The sequence below is a fragment of the Suncus etruscus genome, chromosome 15 (genome assembly GCF_024139225.1).
Source record: "Suncus etruscus isolate mSunEtr1 chromosome 15, mSunEtr1.pri.cur, whole genome shotgun sequence".
Classification (NCBI taxonomy): domain Eukaryota; kingdom Metazoa; phylum Chordata; class Mammalia; order Eulipotyphla; family Soricidae; genus Suncus; species Suncus etruscus.
The window spans coordinates 6596288-6616064 of record NC_064862.1 but is presented as its reverse complement, the minus strand read 5'-3'; the positions used below and the strand labels follow the sequence as shown (position 1 = coordinate 6616064).

General features: G+C 43.7%; 2 protein-coding genes across 2 annotated transcripts in view; both read left to right on the top strand.

Annotated features, from left to right (window-relative positions):
- NHSL1 (NHS like 1) overlaps nucleotides 1-9721 on the top strand; it is an 80836-nt gene extending 71115 nt beyond the window's left edge. The window contains exons 7-8 of the mRNA XM_049787999.1: nucleotides 384-516; nucleotides 6592-9721. Of these exons, the coding sequence (XP_049643956.1) occupies nucleotides 384-516; nucleotides 6592-7330 (872 nt within the window). The 3' untranslated portion in view covers nucleotides 7331-9721. The remainder of the gene's footprint in view (nucleotides 1-383; nucleotides 517-6591) is intronic.
- The window catches only part of CITED2 (Cbp/p300 interacting transactivator with Glu/Asp rich carboxy-terminal domain 2), a 1046546-nt gene that overhangs the window by 990785 nt on the left and 35984 nt on the right, over nucleotides 1-19777 (top strand). The gene's annotated exons all lie outside the window — the stretch shown is intronic.

Genomic DNA, 19777 nt, shown 5'->3' with positions numbered 1-19777 from the left:
AATTTTGGAAAAACTGAACGGCCAAGTTTGTGGAGGTTCAGAAATGAGGAGGCAGAGGGTCGGGGTGTGTTGTAGAAGCCTGGTGGCACAGAGTGAGGTAGTGAGTCATCTCCCTTCTGGAGAGCAGCAGGGAAATGCCGTAAGGAAATCTGAGGGGCGTCTGTCCTGTGCGAGTTCTAGACTTGTACCGAAAAGCATGAGCTAAGGCACTCATGCTCAGTGGCATTTTCCTCTCAGCTTGCAAACCACCAAACCGAGACCCACCGCCTCTCCCTGGAGGGTCTTAGGTGGTGCAGACGTCAGGAGAGGGGTGAGGAAGCCGGGCTGAGGCTGAAATCCAAGTCACTCAGCCCTCTTCTATCTGCCTGCTGGTTCCTCACTAGCAGGGACTCCAGAGCCCCACTCGGCTACGTCGTACCCTGAGGCCGGGGCCTTCTTCAAGGAGGAAGACAGTGATGAGGTGATGACCCCCAGCAGACCCCGGACCACTGAAGACCTTTTCGCAGCAATTCACAGGTACCCTAAATGCCCCCCTCTCCAAATGTACTTAGTGAGCCTCCCTTTTCTGAATGGCTTTCTTCCTGCAGGGTCCTACTCTCAATTATGATCATCAATTGGTTGTTGATTTTGTTTTTCCAGTGTGCTTCTAATTTTATTTTATTTACTTATTTATTTTTGGTCACACCCGGCATCGCTCAGGGGTTCCTCCTGGCTCTATGCTTAGAAATTGTTCCTGGCAGGCTCGGGGGACCATATGGGACGCCGGGATTAGAACTGATGACCTTCTGCATGAAAGGCAAACACCTTACCCTCCATGCTATCTCTCTGGCCCCTCCAGTGTGTTTCTATCTTTCCTCTGACTCCACATTTTCTTTGACTTAGTTCCTCTGAATCATGTGAGGATGGGGTAGGGGTGATGGAGAGATGCCCCCTGCAGGGCACAGCCCTGCTAGCAGGGGACCTGGAATGGTTTTTACACACATTGGATGAAAGCCACCTATCCTCCAGTCCTTAATTAGGAATGTTCTCTGTGTCTGGAGTGACAGTGCATTTGCTTGCTGAGCCTGAGCCATAGTACAGAGGGGAGAGCATCTGCCTTGCACGCAGCTGACCTGGAACCCCATATGGTTCTCTGCGTCTGCCAGGAGCGATCACTTAGTGCAAAAACAGGAGTCAGCCCTAAGCACAGCTGGTATGGCCCAAAACATAAACAAACAACAAAGATGCATGCACTCTCGGCAGGACTGGATTTAGAAGGTTTTATTACTATGATTTTCCTTTTACTGGGAAAAAAAACAGCTTTTATAATGCGATGTCTCTGACTATCTATATACTGCCATGAAAAAGTACATTTTTTCCAAGGGGAAGTAAAGGAATGCAGCTGGCTTGTTACTGTGTACTTCTAGCGCCATCTACTGGCATCAGAAACTATAGAGTTTTAAAAAATGTTGATCAAGTTTTTCAGAATCACTGTTTTGAACTGTTGCATTTTCTCATTTTTTTGGTAGGTGGGTGGGGGGGTGTTGGGATCCACACCTGGTGGTGCTCAGGGGCATCTCCTGGCTCTCAGGAGTTACTCCTGGTGTTGCTTGCTCCTGGTTGTGTTTTGGGGCCATATGTGATGCCAGCAAACCAGGGTTAGCTACCTTTCTCTCCAGATCCTGTTGCACTTTTCCTAAGTGGTCCTCCTGCAGAGTGTTATTTAGTATATCTCAGCTCTCTTTGCCATGCCATGTTTCTGATCATATATAGCAACACCCCCACAATAGTGTCATAATGTTCTAAGTACTATGAAATAGAATAGTATATACACAATAAACCTTTCATTTTCTTCCCAGTATCTTTGCCTGGTTTTTTTTCTTTGCTTGACTTATGAAAGCCTTTGTTTTCCCAGTTTTCTATTTGTCTTTTATTGTCTTTCTATTGTCTTATTTGCCTCCCAGAACAAAACAAGTCAGGGAATTACACTATCAAGAGTTATGTTCTTGGGGTGGGGGACTGTGGCTCAGTGATAGATCACTTGCTGTGTGTGTGTGTGTGTGTGTGTGTGTGTGTGTGTGTGTGTGTGTGTGTGTGTGTGAAGTCCTCAATTTGATCCCTGGCATTGCGCACACAATGCAGGCTCCTTACCTTTTGGTTCTAAGTTTATTTTAGTCTCCCTAGAAACCCTAGAGATTGCTGTTTTTTTTTTTCAATAGCAGTAGAAATGAAAAGGTTGCTAATTATCAAATTATTTCTCAAAACATGCAAATGAAAAACACAGCAGCCCTTGAAACTATCCTCTTTAGAGGTGTGTCTAGAGTTCACACATTCTCAACTCTAACCAATGCCTGCCACATCATAAACACTCATTAATTCTTTTCTAGATAAATGAAACCAATTAGAATGTAAGTGGTAGGAAATTCTTCTAAGACCTGACATCTTGCATTGACTATGGAATACACTGAGTTGCTCAATCCATGAACATTTCTGCTTGTGGCTGCAGTTCACAGCAGGGTGCGTGCCTTGCTCTGAGAGGAGAAGACATCTGTGTGGCTACAGGTCACTCTGCGCTTCTTCTATAAAGGTGGCAAAGTTCTCTTCTGTGTTTTATTTTAGCAAATTTCATAAGACCAAAAATTTTGTGGTTTCTTCTACTAGGGCATTGTGTTTCCTGCAGACATAGACGTTAACCAGTCTTGTTTTGTGAGGACATCGCTGGAGGAAGTCTGTGTCAGCTGCAGGTGGCAAAGGATGCATGGCGCTGTCTATTGAGCTTTGTTAACCGCTCAGCATATATCATTTAAAAAGCGATCTACCCTCTCTAATATTTAGGGCCTTTGCATCATTGAACACCTAAAGCTAATAACTTAAAATGAAGACTGTCTGAGCTAAAATATATTTTTAAAAAGCATAATGCAAATTAGGTCACTTTAGATGTAAAGCCAGATGGGAAATGTAGAACACCAGTTGAGGTGTGAATTTTTTGGTCTTTAATGAAATAATTCATTTTGAAGCCAGCGTTAACTGCTTATCTCTTTTTATAGCTCTCTTCATTGGAAAACACATGTACTGACACACAAACACACACATATGTGCAGAGGCTTTTTCTTTAATTACTTCTCATTGTAGAGCATAGCTGTTCTAAAACGCTCCTATAATTCTCACAGTTCTCAATCTATAACTAAATGTCATACTTTTTTAAAAAATGTTTTATTTATAATGACTGGCTTTTTTTTATTATGTTTTATAAAAAAAATAACTATTTATTTATTTATTTATTTATTTTGGATTTGGAACTAGACTCAACAGTGTTCAGGGGTTGCTCCTGGGTTGTTCTGGGGGACCATAAAGTGCCAGAAATAAAATCCAGGGTCAGGGCCAGAGATAGTACAGTGGGTATGGTATTTGCCTTGTGTGTGACCAACTGGGTTCCATCCCTGACATCCCATATGGCCCTTCAAGCCCTACCAGAAGTGATGCTAAGCACAGTAAGCCCTGAACACCACCAACTGAGGTCTAATAGAATAAATAAATAAAAAAAATAAAACCCAGGGCCCCATACATGCAAAGCACTTGCTCTACCACTGAGTCATCAGCCCCTCTCAAAGCTTTCCTTATTGACATTTTTGGTTTTGTTTGGGGGCCACACTCAGTGGCATTCAGGGCTTACTCTTGGCTGTGCTTGGAGGCCATATGGGATGTTGTGGATTTGAATCCAGGTTGGCCACATGCAAAGCAATTGCTTTGGCTCCCCCAGGCAATGGTTTAATTGCATCTATCATAAGCTATGACTTATGGATCTCAGCATGCACTCCCCAGACACGGTCCAGTTCTCTAGCATCTGCAAGAGCTAGCTGAGTAGAGGAGTGTGAGAGCAGCAGTCAGCATGATCCATGCTGCCCTGGCGCTGAGTAGGCAGGTGTCCACATTTCCCTCTTCCAGGACCCTCTCTTTTGTAGTTTATCTTTCTCTACCTCTTGTTTTCTTTGAAACTTGTATGATATCAAAAGTCTTTGCCAACTTGTAAATTTTGAGCTGCTGTTATTTCTGTGTTTAGCGCTATTTGGCCATAAACTAACCTGGTACTTCCCTGGTTGACTACTTGAACGAGTCACTGTACCCATGACTTGCAGGCTTGGCTCTCCTGTCCCAAAGAGGCCAGTGCCTCCTTCACTGGCCAGTCTTCAGGCACTACCTGGATCCTTTTCATTTTACCTCTATCAATATTATGGCTTCTTTTTGCTCATAACTATGGAGAGGAACTTGGGAGCCTTTAGCACTGGGAAGGTCATATAAAACCATACTAAAGCCTGGCTTGGATGTGGGAAGGAAGAATTCTCTATTCTCTCTATATTTTCTTTCCACCTCTAGCTTCACTCATGCAGTGCAAGCCAATTGCTCTACCACTAAGCTCCATCCCAACCCCAACAGGCTCAGCTCTTAAACCTGTATATACAAATCTCATGCAGTCATCCTTTCTCTTCTAGATAGTCTGCAGCAGACCATCTATTTTGCAGCAGACACATCTCTGGATCCAGAGTGATAGTAAAGCAGGTAGTAAAGCATTTGCCTTGCACATGGCCTAATCAGGTTTGATCCCCAACATCCTTTATGGTCCCCTGACCAGCACCGGGAATAAATCCTGAGTGAATAGTCAAGAGTATCTGAGCATCACTGGATCACTGAGTATGGCCCCAATTCAAACAAAATTTTAATAATTAACAAACAAGTATATAGAAAAATATAGTTCTTTTTTTGTTTGTTTTATTTATTTCTATTTGGGGTGTAGGGTTAGACCTTGACTGACAGTGCTATGGCTAAGTTATGGTGCCTGAGAATCACTCCCAGTGGCCCTCAGGTGCTAGAGATGACACAGAATCAGCCATAGGCAGGGTAAGGGCCTTAATAATTGTACTGTCTTTCCAGCCCCCATGTCTCTAGCTTTAAATGTATGACATTTCCTTACAGCACTCCCCCTGCACTTACTGATTGTTCTCTCACAGAGATAGCTGTTATGATCCCTGCAGTTCTTTTGTTACCTCTGGTTCACTCACCAGAGAGAACCCATTGAAACCTTCTGAGACACTGAGGTCCGGCAATACCTTCAGGAAACATCTAACTTTCCCCCAAAGGTCCTTGCAACTATCTCACAACCCACGTCTCTCATACTTTCTTCATTAGTTAGTTCCTATTTTCTGAAGTTAGTCAGGAATTACATCTGATATAGATGGGTCGATCTTGTTTTTGGAAATCTGGATTTCCAGAAAACTTATCTCTGATTCAGTGAGATCAAGGAAGAGGAATGCCATGTCTAAATCTTGTAGCAGGGCAATGCAAAGTTGTAGGCTTACAACTACAGTTAGGGGTTGTGTTTTAGTGGCAAGAATATTCTGGAAGTGGGCTTCTCTGGTTTTTGGGGTTTTTTTTGTTTGTTTTTGTAAGGTTTTGTTTGTTTTCTTTTTTGGTTTTTTTTTTTTTGGGGGGGGGCACACTCAGTGACTTGGGTTACTCCTTGTTCTGTGCTCAGAAATTGCTCCTGGAAAGCTCAGGGGACCATATGGGATGCCAGGGATTGAATCTGGGTCAGTCTTTGGTAGTCTATGTGCAAGGTAAATGCCCTACTGCTGTGCTATATCACTCTGGCTCCTGGTAGTCCACTTTGAAGGCAAGCCATAGCTAAAAAAAAGCGGTAGAGTTGGAGTCAGAGACATAATTCCCCAGGGAAGGTGTTTGCCTTGAACGCAACCGATCTTGCACTGCATATGGGTCCACTGAGTCCTGGCAGAAGTGATCCCCAAGCACAGAGCACAGCTGGGTTTGGTCCAAAAACAAAAGCCAAAAAAAGAGAGAGAAAAAAAGAAAAAGAGGAAGGGAGGGAGGGAGGGGAGGGAGGGGGGAGGGGGGGAGGGAGGAAGGAAGGAAGGAAGGAAGGAAGGAAGGAAGGAAGGAAGGAAGGAAGGAAGGAAGGAAGGAAGGAAAGGGAGGGAGGGAGGAAGGAAGGAAGGAAGGAAGGAAGGAAGGAAGGAAGGAAGGAAGGAAGGAAGGAAGGAAGGAAGGAAGGAAGGAAGGAAGGAAGGAAGGAAGGAAGGAAGGAAGGAAGGAAGGAAGGAAGGAAGGAAGGAAGGAAGGAAGGAAGGAAGGAAGGAAGGAAAGGAAGGAAGGATGGATTAGCCCTTGGAGAGTTCTGTGAAAAAAATATCCATTTGGGGACACACACATACCCAGGATGTGACTTAGTGGTAGAACACTGACTTCATGCCTGAGGCCCTGCACCCTGGCAGAAGTAAGTACATCAATGATTAAACCTTTTGGAAACGATCCTATCCAAAGTTAAGTTAGTGTGGAGTCAGAGTTGTTTCAGGTAACCCACTGAAGCAGGGGAGGCCTGGAGGACCCACAAGTTAATCATCATTGTAGCCAATGGTACAAGTGGTCAGACACAAACCATTGTGTTTTTGCTGTTTGGATCTTTACCTTTTGCCAAGTCTTTGGAAATTTCCATAGTAAAAATGAACGTGTTGAAAACACCTCCCAAAAAGAGCCAGAATTAGAGACGCGTTGGGGCTGCCCAGTTGGATATCTAACTCGCCTCCTGTCCTTCCCTCACAGGTCCAAGCGGAAAGTCCTAGGCCGCAAAGATTCCGATGATGATCACACCCGAAACCACTCGCCCTCCCCGCCCGTGACCCCCACGGGCAGCGCCCCCAGCCTGGCCTCCCCGAAGCAAGTGGGGTCCATCCAGAGGAGCATCCGCAAGAGCAGCACCAGCAGCGACAACTTCAAGGCGCTGCTGCTGAAAAAGGGGAGTCGAGGGGACACCAGTGCCCGCATGTCGGCGGCCGAGATGCTCAAGAACACGGACCCCAGGTTCCAGAGGTCCAGGTCCGAGCCTTCGACAGACGCCGCCCCCGAGAGCCCGTCCAGCTGCTCCCCCAGCAAGAACCGGAGGGCCCAGGAGGAGTGGGCCAAGAACGAGGGGCTCATGCCTAGGAGCCTGTCCTTTTCTGGGCCCCGGTATGGCCGCAGCAGGACACCCCCCTCGGCCGCCAGCAGCAGGTACAGCATGCGGCATCGCCTCCAGAGTAGCCCCATGACGGTCATCTCCGAAGGCGAGGGCGAGGCCCCCGAACCCGGGGACAGCAGAGCGCTCCAAGCCCTGGGCCCTGCGAGAGGATGCTCCCTGGATGGACTGGAAAGGGTTCACTCGCTCGAGGGGAGCCTACTTGGTGATGGGGAACCCGGTGCCTCGCTGCGGGCACAGCCCGCTGCCCCTACGGATGGGGCTTTGGGTGCGAAGGGCAGGGATCCAGCTGAACAGGGCAGGGGACCTCAGTGGGAAGAGAGTTAGGGGCAAGAACCAGAGCACACCCACCCCCCAGCTTATCTGGGGGAGGCGAGCAACGTACGGCTGTGTGAGGGTAGTCTTCTGGCTTTGCCCTTGGTTTCCCCAGCCACCCACCTCCAGTGGTTGTGCTGTGTGCCCAGGGCAGTCTTGCTCAGGGTGCAGAGCGGAAGAGAGACATTTAGCACTCACTTGGCCTTGGCCCTGTGATTTGAAAGCAAATAAGTAGAAGCTTAACTTCTGAAAGTGCTTCCTGGGGAAGAATTTTTTTTTTGGTCATTTTTCTTTCGTTAAATGTTAGTGTGTGTGTGTGTGTGTGAGAGAGAGAGAGAGAGAGAGAGAGAGAGAGAGAGAGAGAGAGAGAGAGAGAAGAGTGAGAGAGACAGTAGAGTGAGTGTAGAGTGAGGGGGTTCTATGTGTATGGGGCAAGTGTAGGGTGTATGTCTCTTCAATGTGTCTTGGTGTTAAAAAACACATTGCTTCTTAGTGTTAAAAACACACAACACACATACTCTCTGTATAAAGATAGAAGAAAGATGAAGTTAAGCTAGTGAGATCAAAGGAACCATTGGGACTGGGTGATAATTGTTTCTGTTCATGGAAAGTGGAGCATTTCTAGGAAAGGGAGGAGGGCCAGTGCTTCTAAGCAGAGCTGGTCGGTTGGCTGGTTGTGTCCGCTCTGAACACAGGGGCAACGCATAGATGTGCTTTCAAGGTAAGCCATGTCATGGTTAACCTACAACCTGGGGAAAGGGCTAAGTAACTAATTGGTTCAGGTACTTTTTTCTGGGGGGAAGAGACTGTTTCTTTTTTGTAAAAAAAAAAAAAAAAAAAAAAAAACCCTGGGACAAAAACCGTGGAGGTGGCATGCCACAGACAAACAATCAGCTGGTTTTTAGAAATGTGCGATGATTTGTGAATGAATTTCTTCCCTGAAGAGCTGAAATGATGGTGTACACGCGCACACACACATACGCAGTGCAAAGAAGGGGAGAAGAGTTAGTGATCTACTGCTGGAATTGGTTTCTTTATTAGATAAAAGTTATTTTCAGAATTAAACGGGAAGACTTGCACTACAGAACTCTGGGTGGCGCTTTTCCTTTCCTTTCTTTTTTCCTGTCTTTTTTTAACCAGAGTTTAAACTTCCATTTGGCAATTTCTTACCACTTGAAATGTCAACCTTTGCTGACTTTTGGATATCTTTTTTGGTTACACCAAAGAAAAAGCGATAGCTATTTTTCCTCGAACTGCCTGTGTCCTCTACTTAGTAAGGTTTATCAAAATCAATATTATCTCACTTGGAAGAAAAATGCTGAATAACTCTTGTTAGTCAAATAAACTGATAAAAAAAAATTGGCAGGGCTCAGTGATTAATTGGCCCTGGAAAATGAGTTTTTAGATTAAAAAGACTTTTTGCATCATTTTGTTTGTGTGTTTTATACATATTTTTAATATACAGTGGGATTGGCTAATTAATTTCTAATCTTCTCCAGTTAGGACATTAACAATTTTAGATACAAAGCGTGGAAATGTGTATTTATTTTAATGTCATAGTTTTCTGATCAATTCCCCACTCTTCCCAACTGCCATGTAACTTGAACTCCTTTATATGTTGGTTCAATAAAACTAGCATCTTATTAATGAAATTCTTCATTAGAAGAATTTAAGGTGACAGTCCCAAGATTCTTGGCTTAAATGCAGTGCAATTGCCCATTATCAATTTTTTTGGGCATGGAAACATCTGAAAGTTGAACTGTACAGGACAGATCATCTAATTTGATGTAGGCATGTGCCATGTACTGATGCTTCAGACAGTGATGTACCATTTCTGTGATAACCCAGGTATGGGTAGGTGGCACTATGAGGTCTGAATAAGTCCATACTGAATTTTTGTTCACTTAATAGTGAAATTGCCTAATATATTTCTCAGAGCATATTCCAAACAATGAGGCATGGTTATATACATAGATCCCCCCCTTTTGACATGCCTTTAAGACAAAATAATCCTGATGAATTAAGTTTCCTTCCCTCCTCTGAAGAAAACAAAGGACTTCTTTTCACACGACCAGAATCAAAACCTGATATTTGGTCAAAGGCAAAAGGACATTATATAATATGGAGCAACTGTCTACACTGGGCACAAGAATATTCTAAATTCTAGAGAAGTGTTGTTAACTTTTGGATGGGAAATCCTATCATGCCTACCTAAAGGAGATTAGAATGTATGTGGAGCTCAGAAAACTTTAATATATAAATCACTTGTGTTGAAGGGAAGATAAGCAACATCTCAAGACTAATTCTATAACTATTTTTTAAATTCCCCTTTTTACAGGAAAAAATATGGTTTTTAAATTTGCTTTGAATAAAAACAGTTATAAAGTAAATACCTGAACCTTATTTTGATTTTTTTTTTGTACACGCATTTTTGGATAAGAAGCCAAGTCTTCTCATAGAGATCAGTTGGGGGCTTTAATGGATACCAGCAGAACAGCAGTGAAGACCAGAAGGTGTCTGTGGGTGGTGGAGATCTAACAGAGAAGCTAGAACATTGCAGACTCTGGATGGTGCTACATGAAAGAACCTAAGGAAAAATAGCTTTGAGCAAAGTCCTAAGACTTCAGAATAAAACTCTGCTAGTTTACAAGATGGCTTCTGGTGAACTTTTCATAGCAAGGGTTAGGCTCGTGGCATCCTAAAATTAACTTTGCTTATTTATTCCTCACTAGAAACTGGCTCCCAAAAGCAGACTTATATATTATTTTGGGGTTTTGGCAGGGGTTGTGGGGGACCTGGCAACAAAAGGCTTATTCCTGGCATTGGGCTCAGAGATTACTCCTGATGGATGGAGCTTAGAGGACTTTATGACACTTGGTGCTAGGTATTGAACCTGAGTCGGCTGGTGTTGCAAATCAGCCCATACCACCCAATGGTGGGAGTAGAATCAGGTACCACCCTAGGGTGGGAGCAGAATGCCAGGTCACACCCTAGGGTAGAGCACAATCACTGATCAGGGTAGGGTCAGTAACATCATAATCCCATAAAAATGTTTACATACACAACAAGCTGGTACAGGGTACCACTGTACTACTCTAGTTGCAAACTCTATAGGTATTTAAAAATCACCCAGGTGGTCTTGATGGCCCTCTCCAAATACCAAGTTTTTAGTGTGAAGATTGAAACCTAGGGCTTAAATAACCCCCCCCAATAAAATTAAAAATTAGAGAGAGGACTGAAGAAAAAATAGTCTGTATCCTCCAGTTCAAACCCCAGCACTACCTACTGCTTTGAGCAGTGCCAGGGATCAGTCTGGAACACAGAACCAAGAATAGCCCCTGAACATGGACAGGTATAGTGCCAAACCCCTCAAAGATAAAGTTGGGAGGGAAAAAAAAAATGACCATTTGTTTAGTCTATCAAAAGGAGCCTCAAAGGTAGTATGATTTCTTCCTGTTTCTGCAGAATATTGGCAGAAAGTGGTGTTTCTCAGGGCTGGAGAAATATACAGGGATTAGATACTTGCCTTTCACAAAGCTGAACCGGATTTGATCCCTGGTACTGCACATGATCCTCTGAGCACTGCTAAGAGTGATCCACGAACCTATACTATAAGGAGTAAACCCTTAACACCTGTGGATGTGCGCCCTCCCAAAGAACCTGCTTCTCAAGGGTTGGGGTAGCATAGGTGAGCATGTAGCTCATGTATAGTGTCTTTCTTTAGTACACAGGGAATTGGTTGCTGCTTGCTTTATGTACTGTTTTGTTTTTAATTATAAACACCATGATTTACCAAGTTGTTCATAATATAGTTGTTTCAGGCAATAACTATTCCAACACAAATCCCAGCACCAGTTTCCTGTCCCTCTCCCTAGAGCCTGTCCTCTTGCAGATACAAGCACATTTATTATATCTTGTTTGCTACAACACAAAGGAAAATGAAATAATCAAAATTTACATCAAAAAGGGTCAATTTGTAATAATTGTTGTCTTTCAATCGTGTGACTGAAGTCAGTGTCTAAGGATTTCCTGGGCTGTGCTGATCTCAAGGAGCTTGGTAGATGAACTTTCACATCAGATTTGCTGAGCTGACACTACTATGATATTCTGAGGTGTCTTGTGGTCTTGCAGTCTAGGATCTATAAATCTGGCACACATTTGGTAGCTTGGCAGTTTAATTTGTAGAGCTGGGCTGTTTCTATGGGAGGATGTGGCTGTGGGCTGCTGTGGCTTTGGGCAGAAAGGGGAAATCTGCCTGCCTCCATTCTGAGAAGGCCCCAGAGTTGTCAGCTTGGACCACTCTACTTGGGAAGAGTCAAAGGTCATAATTTTCTTTTTGGGCTTAGCAGTAGAGCTGGTCTGCTTTTCTGCCAGGATAGTGGAGGTTGTGAGTGGGGCTGCTGAGTTTTCTCAGAAGTGGTGGGGCAGGGGGACGCTTGGCCTGCCTCCACTTCAAGAATACCCTAAAGTTCAACCCATAGACTGGTCCCACAGATTCAGCTGAGAATTGGTTTTAGGAACTTTGAGAAACCAAACTCCAAACTTGTTTGGGGGGCCACACCTGGCACTGCTCAGGGCTCACTCTTAGCTCTGTTCTTAGTGATTACTCCTGGTGGTTCCAGGGACCATATGTAGTGCTGAGAGTTGAACCCAGGGTGAATGAAATTCTCTCTGGTCCTCATCATATATCTTGTTTCAGGGGTTACTCCTGGCTCTATGCTCAGAAATCGCTCCTGGCAGGCTCAGGGGACCACATGGGATGCTGGGATTCAAACCACCATCGACTTCTGCATGAAAGGCAAACGCCTTACCTACATGCTATCTCTCTGGCTCCTCATCAAATGTCTTTCAATGATCAGATGCAATCTCCTCCTTTCTGCCCTGACTGGCCTTTATTTATAATACCAGGTTGACAGCAATTTGCTTAGCAATGAATAAATGGCTGCAACAATAAAAACCCTTTATCAAGGATTAAGCAAGTGTGAGTGTTGCTTAAGATGGAAACATGTAGGTGAAGAGTAATGAAGAAACTTAGTTCTAATCTAAAGAACAAGATAAATTCTTCTACCAAACCAGTATCAGACTAGCTACAAAGGCTATCTGGAATCTCCTACTGGGACCCCCTGGTGCATGTTCTTAAGCCCACAGGTGTAAATCAACCACAGCACTGCCTCCCACGGTGCCCCTACAGTCAGAAGTGTCATCAGGCACAATGGTACCAGTGTGATTGGGGAGCTTCCAGGACTATAGCTTCCCTCCTGGCCCTTCTCAGAGTGGCCAGGAGGTCAGAAACATTCCTGCAACCAAGAAAGCTGGAATTCTTCCAACAGGAAAACTCAGAAGCCATTGCACTCTCTCTTGCCTGGGATAGGTACTCATTTGGCTAGGTAGATGGAGAGGGATGGGCTGTGAGATGAACAGAGACATGATGGATGTGCAGGATCTCTCCAAGCAGGGGAAAATCGGCAGTGGCTGCTCCAAGGAAGGGATGACATGAGCAAGGCACAGAGGCCCGGGGCTAATAGGAAGCCATGCAGCTAATCTAGACAGAATAGACAGTATAGACAACTAGTATAGGCTCTTGATGAGCACAAGGGACAAGGGACTGACCTGTGTTCCATGGCCAGAATATAAAAACCTAGAGGGCATCCCAAAGAATTCAAATTTGAGGGGCCGGAGAAATAGCAGAGCAGCACGGTGTTTGCCTTGCACGCTGCTAACCAGGACAGACAGTGGTTGGATTTCCAGCATCCCATTTGGTCCTCCGAGCCTGCCAGGGGTGATTTCCGAGTGCAGAGCAAGAAGTAACCCCTGAGCACAGCCTGGTGTGACTCAAAAACAAAAACCAAAAAAAATTCAAATTTGGGTTTGTAGTTTTGTGGAGTAATGAAACATTTTGAGACAGAGTAGTACTACCTGGTATTATTCTTAGCCTTCTTTGCAAGATAGAATAGGCTTCCCTCTGACTGTTCCTAATCCCATAACATTAAATATTTATATGTAAAATATAAAATACTCTTGAAATTCTAGCTCGGGGATTTCTCCTGCAGGTTTATGGAGCCATGTGGAAAGCTAGTAATTGAACCTGGGTCAGCTGTGAGCAAGGCAAGTGCCCCTACCTGCTGTACTAGCACTCCTCCCATCATTTAGAGTCACTATTGCCAGCTTGGTAAACAGAGGCTACTGAGAAAAGCATCACTCATCTTCTGCAGCTTAGTGAAATCTTTGGGTATCAACTCTCCAGCTCAGAGAATAGCGTGTCCTCAGCTGAAAAGCTAAGGGAAATTTTAGATTAAGAGTTTCTCAACAATGTCAACATTTGGGCACTTTTACTAACAGTTAACTATAGACCTCACAGTTGAAAGGCTATGCTTTCAAAGAGAAAATTCCTTCAAAGGGAATCTGATAGCATTTCTATGCTTGTTGTCATAGTCCTTACATCTTGTGGGTCCTCATCCCCATAAACATACACGTCAACTTCTCCAGGACCTTGATGGACATGGAGATAACAGATATCATGGACCTATGCTGGAAACAGTAAAGGTCTTATCACCACCACCCCCCATTGCAATTTCATTGGCACCATCAGGATGCAATTCCTGTCTAAATATGAACCCTGGTTTTAGGAGCTCTCTTTACACTCCTGTCCATAAGAGACAAGCCCAGCTAATGAAGGACGCAGTTCCAAAAGACTGTAATTCCAAAATGTTGCCATCTTGAGGTCAGTCAAGTCTACTAGTTTGATGCTGATTTGGAATTTGGAGCACAAACAGATGTCTGGGAAGTGACTCCTCCAAAAGTTAAAAAAGGTGGAGGGGGAATCAGGTTTGGACTCCAAAGTTGACAGGACACAATGAAGCTGATGGAGCTACTGTCTCCTCACCAGAAACTCCAGGACAAAGATGTTTATTAGGATGCCCCCCAAGACAGGCAAAACTAGCTATGCCCTGGTACCCTCACCATGCTCAGACTTTGACTGGAGGGCACCGGAAAAACAAATACAATACCAGTTCCCAGTGCTTCACTTAGTCATAGGCTAGGTTGTTCCTGAGAAGAGTGTGTTCTTCACACCTGCTGTAGACTTTGCTGTGGACTTCAAAGAAAGTAACAGCTGGAGCTGTCAGTTAACTACACACTGCACAGCTGGATAACTGGTAATTACCGGAAGGTGGCTTTGAATAGACCCCTGGGCTGGTGTTTCCAAATCTCAGAAAAGACATCACTGTTCTTTGAGTAAAGTAAGATGTACCAGAAATGCTGGTGGAAATGCCCCCTAGTCCAACTATGGGAAACAGTCTGGAGAGTGCTCAAGGAATTGAGCTGCCATTTGATCCAGCAATTGCTCTCCTAGGTATCTACCCCCAATCTGGAAGGATATTCATCCCAAAGTATGTGTGCAGCCCACTATTTATCGCAGCACTCAGTATAATAGCCAAGTCTTGGAACCAACCTCGATGTCCAACAACAGATGAGTGGATCATCAAGATGTGGTATCTATACACAATGGAATACTACATGGTGGTTAGAAATGATACAGTCATAGACTTTGCAGCAACATGGATGGACCTAGAAAATATTATGTTAAACAAAGTAAGCTAGAATATGAAAGATAAACACAGAATGATAGCACTATTCTGAAGTACCTAGAATATACACCAGATATACAACCAATACCCCACAATCAAATAACAGGGTGTAACAGGATAGAAACCTCAAACACTGTAATAATCACCGTATACTGGGGAGTAGAGCCCAAAACAAAGGGAAAAGAAACAACACAAAGCCTGACTACACATTATATCATAAAGAAACTAGCAACAGCAGAAACAGCAGGGTAGAGAGAACAGGGGTTCCTGGATACAAAGGGTGAACATCCTACAGTGGTACCTCAGTGCTCAATCACACAAGACACCATACTCAGCTTGCATCATGAAAATGACTGGTTAAAACTCTTTAACATACCTTTTATCTCTAGATTGTGCCTTCTTTTAGGACCTGAAGCACATGGCCAGCCAGACCACCGAAGCAACAACCGTGACCTACAGATTTATACTACAGGGCCTAAACATTGAACACGTTCAAGCAAACTAAGATGCCCTTGCTCTGTTACCCTCCCTTCTCATTACTTCATATTTTTGTCATTGTTGTTTGATTATTGGTTTATTTTGTTTTGTTTTTCCTTTTCTCTCTTAATGTCTCCCTCTTCTACGTTCTCCTCCTCATTATCATCAATTCAGTCCATGTCAAACAAAAACCACAACGGTTACCTCCTCTATAGGAAAGGAAAGCTGACATATAGGGTGCTGCGGACAATACTGCAAAGGGTAAACACCTATATAGATAGACCTCACTAACACAATGGTTAGTACTCGAGACACGAAACCTATACATATCCAAAAGTTGATCTATTAGTTTCTTTTCCTTACAAGTACTTTACTTATCTATCTTTCTGTACTCAGTGTATCTCTTGCCCTCCCCACCTCTCTACATTAATATATACCTAAGCTAACTTCTATATGTTTATATGTGGGCAGGAGCACACAGAGATAGGAATCCTCCTTAAGAGACAAACCTAAACCACAAACAACCCATACCTATACCCTATATAACCCCCCATGTACTATTCCCTCTCCCCCCTTCAGAAATCTGACTATCCCTTCACCCCACAATCCCATCCCTGATATCCCCACCACATTATAACTCTTCACCTTCAGTTCTTAATCCATTAGGCATCAAGACCGACCTCCTACCCCAACAATCCAGTACCCAGTACCCAAGTGAAGAGACTCCCACTCAAATTCACACCTCGTTCCCGGCAAGAAAATACAACCAACGCTCTGACTGACTCATGCAGTGTGGCTCTCCTAATCACCTCTCCCTAATGTGGACTGTGGCTTGATACCGGACCTAGATCCAAAAAGACTCCCACTGCAAGAATTCTACCCAAGACCTCCCTGCCTGGAGCCCACACCCCACAAGGAAATCTCAAAAGACAATAGGGAAGCCTATACTTTCATCATAAGTATAGACCTATATAACACTACCTCTTATCCTGTTTTTCCCCAAATGTAATCTCCTGTATCACTTTCTCCCTTTTTCTTTGTTTTTTTTTCCTTCCTTCTTGCTCGTTTTGTTTTTCTTTTTCTTTGTTTGGTTTTAATTTTGTTTTTTTTTTTTATTTGATTTGTTTTTGTTTTTTTTCGGATCACACCTGGCGCCACTCTGAGGGTGCTCCTGGCTCTATGCTCAGAGGTCGCCCCTGGTGGACAAGGGGGACCACGTGGGATACCGGGATTTGAACCACTGTCCTTCTGCAGGAAGGACAGACACATTGCCTCCATGCTATCTCTCCTGGCCCCACTTTTATTTAATTTAAAAAAAAAAAACACGTTTTCTTTAGATATATGTGAGCATATATATTTTTAGTTTTTGTCGTGTGTCTGTTTTCTTGTCTCTCCACCCCCAAATCCACCAGCAATATAATGTAGCACCACTTCTTCCTGCAAAGACATATTTTAAAAAGGGGAAATTTTACGTGTAAAAACAAGCTCTTATCTACTAGGGATAAGAACTTATACTTTTTTACAACACAGGGGCATCTCCCACCCTGAACGTATGTCATGTGGAACCAACTTAGACCTCAGGGAATTAGGCCCTGACCGTCCAGCCCTGACTCCTGGATCCCAGACCTAGAAATGACAGAGTTCTCCACAACAGCTCCAGGAACCAAATCCCCTCCAGGTCATCCATAATGCTGCTCTGACACCAACATGCGCCAGTTCTAAATTGATAACCTGACAACAAGGAAATGGGAACAACTTGATCCAAGAGCAAGTTGTCCTTCCTCACCAGCCAATGATAAGACAAAATCAGAAGATATGTCACCCTTTGATCTGTGCAAAAGCCAAGATCGCTATATATAGATGACTGGTTGTTACAACCAGGACTCGACAGTATGCATCCCAGGAACAACAACAACAACAACAACAAAAAGCACTAGCCTAGCTTTTGGTCTACGATCTGTTCAACAAACAAGATCTCCAATTCCAGAGGTCTGAGACAGTTGCAACTGAACGGGTCTTTTGGAAAGCATAATGAAAGACTGTATCCCAGGCTCCATCCTAAGAGCAACATAATGACCAAGACCACCAACTACAGAAGATGGATTAAAATGACACTGAAGAAGCAGAACTGCTAGAACCACAAAGAAAGACATCATCATAAGCTCCATTTCTTGAGCTGTACAGCCACCAAGATCTCTAGATACAGAGGTCCGATTTTATCATCCATGACAAAGCAGAAGTTTTCCATACACCACAAAAGCACTGAGGGGAGAGTAAATGATCATGCAAGGAGTCTATAGTTAATCCCTTGACAGTATAGTTCAGGGGTGGAGAAACCCTATATCTCCTAGGCAAGGGAATTCCCTCTATAATATCCCCAATAGTTACTGTGCCTATGCAGGGGGAAAAAAAGCACAAAATAATCATTTTCCCATATATATATTTATTGATTGATTTTTATTGATGTCTTTATTTTGGTGTAGATATTGAAGTTGATGTCTCCAATTTTATTTTATTTTATTTTATTTTTCTCTTTCTTTTCGCACTCTGGCATGGTTTGATTTCAGAACCAAGACTATTGTGTATTGCTTGTCTTTATTGCTGTAGTGCTCACTGGATATTTAATTTGATATTTCTTTCTGTATTGATGTGGTGTTTCAATTACCTTTTTCATGTTCTCGCTCAAACTCTAGAAGGACTCCACCCATTTTCAGCTTATTTGATTTTTTTTTAGTTTTTTAATTTTTCTTATTTTTCACTCCATTCTATTGCTTTTCTTTCCTTCAAACAAAACCACAGAGCTCGAATTATCGAGCTCCACCTCTCAAATAGAGGGGGAAACAAGGGAGGATACCAGGACCAAACAGATATATGATCACTAATAGTAAGCTAGACAAAGAGGGGACCACCTACTCTAGCAGCCCGGGGGGTGATGGTGGGGGATATGGGTAATAATTAAAAATCACAGGGCAGGCTCGGGTCAAGGCCAGAGAGATAATACATACTATATGGAAGTTAAGGTGCTTGCTCTGCATTCAGATTTTCCTGATTTGTTCCCTAGCACCACATATGGATCCTTGAGCATAGCTGGATGTGGCCTTTCCTCCTCCCCTCAAAAGAACTCACATAATCAGGGGCCATGGATAGTGCAGGAATTAAGACAATTGTTTTGTTTTGTTTTTTTGTTTTTTCGGCCACACCCATTTGATGCTCAGGGGTTACTCCTGGCTAAACGCTCAGAAATTACTCCTGGCTTGGGGGGACCATATGGGATACCAGGGGATCGAACCTCGGTCCTTCCTTGGCTAGTGCTTGCAAGGCAGACACCTTACCTCTAGCACCACCTCACCGGCCCCGAATTAAGACAATTGATTTGCATGTGACTGACCTCTTTGTTTTCTGGCATTACATATGATCCCCTGAGGACTGACAGGTGTCACTCCTGAGCAGAGTCAAGAATTAACCCTGAGAACTGCTAGGTATGACCTCAAATGAAAAAATAAATTGAAAAACACAATCAGAGGCAAGAGCAATAGTACAATGGGTAGGATGTTTGCCTTGCATACAGCCACCTGGGATCAATCCACTGTTTCCCATATTGTCCCCTGAGCACCGTCAGGATTGACTCCCAAATGCAAAGCTAGGAGTAACCCCTGAGTGCCACTAGGTGTGGCCCCAAAACAAACAAACAAAACCAAGGAACAACCTACATACAACCAGGCTGGGAAATGGCTCAATGGGCTAGTGCATGTTCTGTATGCAGGAGACCAGACTTGATACTGTCTGGTACTGTCTGGTCCCCTGAGCATGGTAAGAGCAACCCCGAGCACTGCTCCAGGAATATTCTGAGCACTACTGGATGTGGCTCCCAAAGCAAACAACCAACAAACTGCTCAGGGATGTAGCTCAGTGGCAGGGCACTTGCCTTGCATTTTTCTGAATTTAATTGAACCAGGATCATGACTGCCTTGACTTTGAGGAAACTATCTTTGAATAACTCTTTTTATATAGAAATACTCTCAAAATTCCAGTGAATTTTATTAGCTTTTTGGCTTTTGGGTGACACTCTGCAGTGCTCAGAGTTTACTCCAGGGTTTGTACTCTGGAATTATGCCTGCCACGGTGCTAGAAAGAGACCATGGCCTACCTTGTGTAAAGTAAGCGCAAAGTAAAGTAAGTACAAAGTAGCCTTTGTACTATCTAGCCCAAAATACAAATGAGTCTTAAAACAATATATTCATAGATATTTCTTTTGAGGGAAAAATGCCTTTATTGAGCAGCAAAATAATATAGGAAGTTCTCAGCTTCATATATGTATTGTCACAATTATTAGCAATATTTCTATGGACTAAGTTTTCTTGGGTGGGATGAGAAATGGGTGATCAAAATTGAGATC